The 6,069-nt window shown below is 40.9% G+C and overlaps 1 protein-coding gene across 1 annotated transcript; it reads right to left on the bottom strand.

The window, feature by feature from the left end:
* Window positions 1–4,543: 4,543 nt before the first annotated feature.
* LOC132489403 (MORF4 family-associated protein 1-like) lies at window positions 4,544–4,927 on the bottom strand. The gene has a single exon (XM_060098332.1). The coding sequence runs from the start codon at window positions 4,925–4,927 to the stop codon at window positions 4,544–4,546; it is 384 nt and encodes a 127-aa protein (XP_059954315.1).
* Window positions 4,928–6,069: the final 1,142 nt, after the last annotated feature.

The raw sequence follows: 6,069 nt of genomic DNA, 5'->3' as shown, positions 1-6,069 counted from the left end.
GCCTCTCCCGTTGCGGAGCACAGGCTCCGGACGAGCAGGCTCAGCGGCCATGGCTCACGGGCCCAGCCACTCCGCAGCATGTGGGATCCTCCTGGACCGGGGCATGAACCCGTATCCCCTGCATCGACAGGTCGACTCTCAACCACTGCGCCACCAGGGAAGCCCGGCAGGCAGATTCTTAATCACTGCACCACCAGGGAAGTCCCAGTATGGCTATTTTAACAATATTAATTCTTCCTAATCCAAGAGCCTGGAATTAAATGAAAAATTTTAAACTTCACTATTGTGGCACTTTGTTATTGGAATCCTACTTTGTTCAAGGCTTTATATCATAAAATGTGCATTAATTAAAATTGACTAATTAATTAATTAAATATAATTTGAGTGCCTGCTGTGTACCAGATAGTGTTGCAGGTAGGAGGAGTTGCAGAGCATACAGCAGAGACAGAAATGTCCTCCTGAATCTTTGTCTCTTCTTCCTTTACCAATACCCAACAAGGAAACTATTCAGTCTACCTCCTTTAAAACACCTCCTTTTGACACCTCCCATGCCTTGCTGCTCCCAAGTAGAAATGACCACTATCTTATTGTGCCTCCACGATGTTCTTTAGATTTCTACCATAGCAGTTTATTTTTCTGTGACATATCTGCCTCCTACTAGACTTTTAGTAGGTGTTTTTCTGAAGGACCATATGAACTGATAGTATGGAGTAGGCTGTGATTTTGTTTTGACCACACATCATTAGGCTTTCTTCCCCTTCTCCAATGACTGCTCACTTCTTTCTTCCCAGTTTCTTTGGATTTGTCTAAAACACTTTCTGAATACTCTCTTAATCATTTCACCTTTTAAAAAATTTTTCTGGAATTATGGAATTTTAGGACAGGAAGAGATTTTAGAGACTGCCTGATTTAAAATTTCCAGTTTATAACTGAAGATGAAAATCCAGAGAAGTAGTGTGACTTGCTCAAAATCATTCTAATGGTTAAAGACCAACCTCGGATTAGAATCCAAGCTTTCTTCAAGATCTGGTATAAATCTTCTCTCTCTCTCGCGCTGAGATCTTCAAGTTCCAGCTCAGCTCATGTCTTTCTCTTCTGAATTATGCACTAATTGTCCACAAACTGCATCACTTTGGCAATAATCATTTAACCTTACATTGTTACTCTATTCTTTCACATTGGTGTATCTTGCCTGGCCAGTTAGCTATGAACTCCAAAAAGCACACATTTTGTCACTTTTATTTTCTCCCTTCTTAGCAGGTAGCACAGTAGATAGTAGACACATAGTAGGAATTCAGTAAATATTTTTACTAATTAATCACCACTTCTCACATACCTTTCCAAAATATAGTGGGTCTTGTTCCTTAACATTTCGCTTCTATTTCCTTTGTAATTTTTAAAAACCAGACTTAGATTCTTGGCAACCAATGAAAAGACGGTCATGCCTCTGCACAGTCTGCTGCAATGTATTTTTTTCTGGACTTGGCAGAAAACCCAAGGTTTCTGCTCTATTTTTTTGTGTGTTTGTACTGCATTTCATCTAATCTTCTAGCTCTTGGTGGCTTTCTCTGCTAGACATTGTTCTGTAATGACCCAATTAAATATGGCCCCATTTAATATAGTGGAACTTTATGTGGGGCTAATTTCAAGTGATCATCCTGTAATTTTCCAAACCTTTATTTGTTAATTTTGGTTCCCTGAAACAGTGTACTTGCTGCTGATGCTAGTATGGCACCACAATAAATCCTCTTGCACTGATGTTCAGGCAGAAGACACAGCTGTGAGGAGAGCTACTCATGTGTCATATAGTGCCCTTTAAGGGATCCTTGTTTATCCATCGTCTGAGCTTTAAGTAGAAGCTAAAAGCTTTTTTTTAAACCTACATAATTTTTCACTGAATCTGTTAGTTTCAGCATGTTGTTTGTGTTGTTTTAAACAGTGCAGTCCCCTGATCTATATCAAGTAAACATGATGATGGATTTAACTCACTCACTGTTCCTGTTCAGGTACTATTTTGATTTGTTAGTATCTTGGAGAGGTAGCACATTACATCCCAAGACAGAACAGAAGCCAGTGTTTGCAAAAGAACACATTTTTCAGCAGAGTAGTATAGTAACTTTGAAATACTAATATGTTTTGAAATATGTCTGTGAACACTTTCTTATTAACATTATATCAGTGTACAAAATGTTCTTTCTTTTGACATCTGGGCATTATTAGGGTTATTTAAAATCTATATTAAAAATCATTGGGCCTCCCTGGTGGCGCAGTGGTTAAGAGTCCGCCTGCCGATGCAGGGGATACGGGTTCGTGCCCCGGTCTGGGAGGATCCCATATGCCACGGAGCGGCTGGGCCCGTGAGCCATGGCCGCTGGGCCTGCGCATCCGGAGCCTGTGCTCCGCAACGGGAGAGGCCACAACAGTGAGAGGCCCACATACCGCAAAAAGAAAAAAAAAAAAAATCATTGGTATTGGGCTTCCCTGGTGGCGCAGTGGTTGAGAGTCCACCTGCCGTGGCAGGGGACATGGGTTCGTGCCCTGGTCCGGGAAGATCCCACATGCCACGGAGCGGCTGGGCCCGTGAGCCATGGCCGCTGAGCCTGTGCGTCCGGAGCCTGTGCTCCGCAATGGGAGAGGCCACAACAGTGAGAGGCCTGCGTACCGCAAAAAAAAAAAAAAAAAAAAAAAAAAAAAAATCATTGGTATTTTAAAGAAAATCTGTTCATTTCCATAGCAAAGTATCTTATGTCAAATGATATGTGATTAGATGACGCCCTGTGTACCCTGTGCTATTTCATGCCTTCGTGCCTTGAACACACACCCCTCTCATTCTCTTCCCTTGAGAGCACTCCCTTCTCATTCTCTAAGCCTTCTGTGATCCTGTTTGAATGTCTCTTCCCCAACGATTTCTTCCTTGTGTCCTGCTACACCTAACTTACATGATATTACACTTATTATACCTGTATTACAGCTATTAGTTTACATATTTATCATCTTGTTAGACTGTGAGATCCTTAAAGATGAGAATTTTGTCCCGTTTATCTTTCCATCATCTAGTGCTGTGTCTCACATATATTATGTTTAATGAATGAATGAAAAAGACGTATTCCCTCTGGATGTAGTTGGTTCATCCTTAGTCACTCTACCACATATAAGGAAAATCCTAAAAGTCTAAATTTTTCTTGTTTTTTTTTAAGAGTGGAAATAATTTAATATTTTCTCTTCATAGAAATGAAAAAAATTTAATAGTTTACCTTCATGTTTCTGAAAGTAATGCATGCTCAAAACAACAACAAATCAGATAATCAGAAAGGAAAAACAAAAAGTGAAAATTGCCCACAATTCCACCCATCCAGATGTAACCACTACTAGCATTTTAGTATAGATCTTTCCTGATTTTTTTCTGTCTACATACATACACACAAAACATTAAACAAAATTTTTGTGACCTGCTTTTTCACTTAAAAATACCTTGGAAGCAACTTTCCATGTTAATCAAATTAGCACTACATATTCACTTTTTTTTTAAGTCTTGTCTTTTTAAGCAAATGAATACTTTTATTAACATGGTAAATTTTTTTTTAAACACACGGTAGTGTTTTGACCTCAAATACTTGTCAGGTCTGCTACTGAAATGAACTTACAGCTAGACAACTTATGAATCTTGAAGGTACCTCGTCCCTGTTCAGTCTAGGGTCCAAAACAGACAGCCCTTGCTTTTCTTCCCCAGACCCTCAAGGGCCTTTGCAAATATCTCTTTCATTTTATGTCCAGAATCCCCTGAAATGCATCAGGGTATTACATCAATGATACAGAATACCAAGATCTATCTTGTCTCCTATTCTAGGTTCCATGTCACATAAAGCTAAGTTAGGTTGTCCAAACAATATGACCAGACAGGTTACCGTAGTGAGCTGCATAAAACTTAAAATTTGAACAAAATACATCTCTCCTCCTTTGTTCTCACAGAGAAATTAAAGTCCCCAAATACAATACCATCCTGCAGCCCTTCTGATTCATCAGTCCTAGCCAGATCAGCCCCATTCACATTCCCAGTTGAAGTCTGATCCTTTCTTCAGCTTCTTTAGCAATCGCTTCATGGAGCTGTCTTCTAGAAGTAATGCAGCTCCTTCAGCACCTTCAGAGCTGGAGAACTCCAACTCTGAGTCTCATCTGTTACACACAGACCCAAAGTTCCAGGGAGCTATCTGGTCACACAAGAAAGAGCAAAGCACCTCAAAAATTTAGAAATAACGAAAAGAACAAATGTGACTGCTGCAAGAGCTTACAATCTAGGCCCTAATTCTTGTGAGAGCATTTTCCAAATAAAAGTTACCTCCCCAAAGAAAAACATTTAACAGTCAAAACTCACATTGAGGTCATTAACCACAGACCGTAGCAGAAACGTGGTATAAGTGAGGACAGAGTGTAGACAGAGAAAAAAAGAGAAAACAAAAGGCTCTCTGGTTTCAGCTTCTCCAGGGTGTCAGCCAATCTCCATCAGTTGACCAGAATCCATTGGCTGTAAACTGCTGACCATCCTTCAGGACAACTCGCTCTTCTCTATCCCCCAGAGCAGCTCTACCAGTATCTCTCCCATCTTTGCGATCTCCTTGGCCTTCTCCTCCACCTTCTGGCACCATTTGGTCCCTCTGCCCTTGACTCCATTGTCCGCGTTCTGCAGATGGTTGAGCGCGCTCTCCTCTGAGGCCTCCACCTGCGTCTTGATCTGGATGAGCATACTGTCCATCTCCCACAGCTTGCTCCCGTTCTGCAGGTAGGCTCTCCCATGCTCGCGGTTGAGCGCTGTGATGTCCTCGCGCATCTCGTTGATGACCGGGAGCAGGAACTGCTCGAAGTCCTCCTCGGGCTCCATCACCTCCGCCTCCTCCAGCTCTGCCAGCTCCGTGATGTCCAAGGACCTCATCTTCCCCTGCTATTCCAGAACCGCAGGATGCAAGTCAGGTGCAAAGAAGCAGAGGACCTACATATTCACTTTTGGTAAATGCATAGAAAGATATATTTTATTTTCTTTAACCAATCTCTATAGATGGACACCAAGTTTTTTAGGTAGATTCTTATGGTTGCGTGGAAAAAATACCACTCTTCCAAGACATTTTAAAAATATAAATAAGACCCTTTTCTCAAGGAAAAGGAGGGTGTATTATAAGGATGTATATAGATTGGAAGTAGAACCAGAAGTGCATCTATCAGGAATAGAGCTCTAGGAACCACCTTCTCTTTCTGGTGCCTCTATCTTTCTTTTCCCCATATTTCCCTAATAGTCCCTTCTTCCTCAGAGTGTTTGCTTCCTCTAAACTTCCACTGGCATGTAGTTATGGCTTGGCTCACTCCAGACTCTTAATGTATGCTATTTCTTCAGCTTCTGTTCCTGCTTCTCAATCTGTAGAAGTTCAAATATTTTCATCCTACACCCAAAGGATAGTCTTGTACACTCACTCCACTTTGTATCCCCTGGTGTAGAGACTAGAAAAAGAAGTGGAAAGAGATGAAGATGAAGAGATAAGTGAGGGCCAGATTATGGAGAAGTTCATATTAAGGGGTCTGGATTTTTACCTAAGAGTAATAAGAAGCCATGAAAAAGTTTTAAGAGAGAATGATGCAATCAGATTTATGATTTAGAAAGACTTTTCCAGCCAAGTGTGATTGTGCCTCAAGTATATAGACGATATACAGAGGGCCAGTTAGGAGACTGTTGTGATAATTCAGGTGAGAAATGATAGAGTCAGGGAAACAGTTTTTAATTTCGGCAACTGGATCACTCCTGGGCCATTCACTGAAATAGGGAACCCTGGAGAAATGGTCAGAAGTTTCTTTGTAAATTAACTTATAGCCATTTTTATAGCTGCAGAAATCTTTTCAGCTGTAGAGAAAAACTGCACATCACTTCACTACCTCCTTGAAGATCTTCACCTGACAACCTCAGATCTTTCTGTTTTCTCAAATCTATGCAAGAGCTGTATGGGGATGTAGTTGTCTTCAGTTTTAAGCTGTGAATCTCACTTTCACTCCTCTGGCTTTATCCTCTATCATAATGGAATCAATTTT

Source organism: Mesoplodon densirostris, chromosome 4 (assembly GCF_025265405.1).
Source record: "Mesoplodon densirostris isolate mMesDen1 chromosome 4, mMesDen1 primary haplotype, whole genome shotgun sequence".
In the NCBI taxonomy this organism is placed as follows: Eukaryota; Metazoa; Chordata; class Mammalia; order Artiodactyla; family Ziphiidae; genus Mesoplodon; species Mesoplodon densirostris.
The sequence above is the reverse complement of the archived record's forward strand: the minus strand, read 5'-3'. Positions and strand labels throughout refer to the sequence as shown.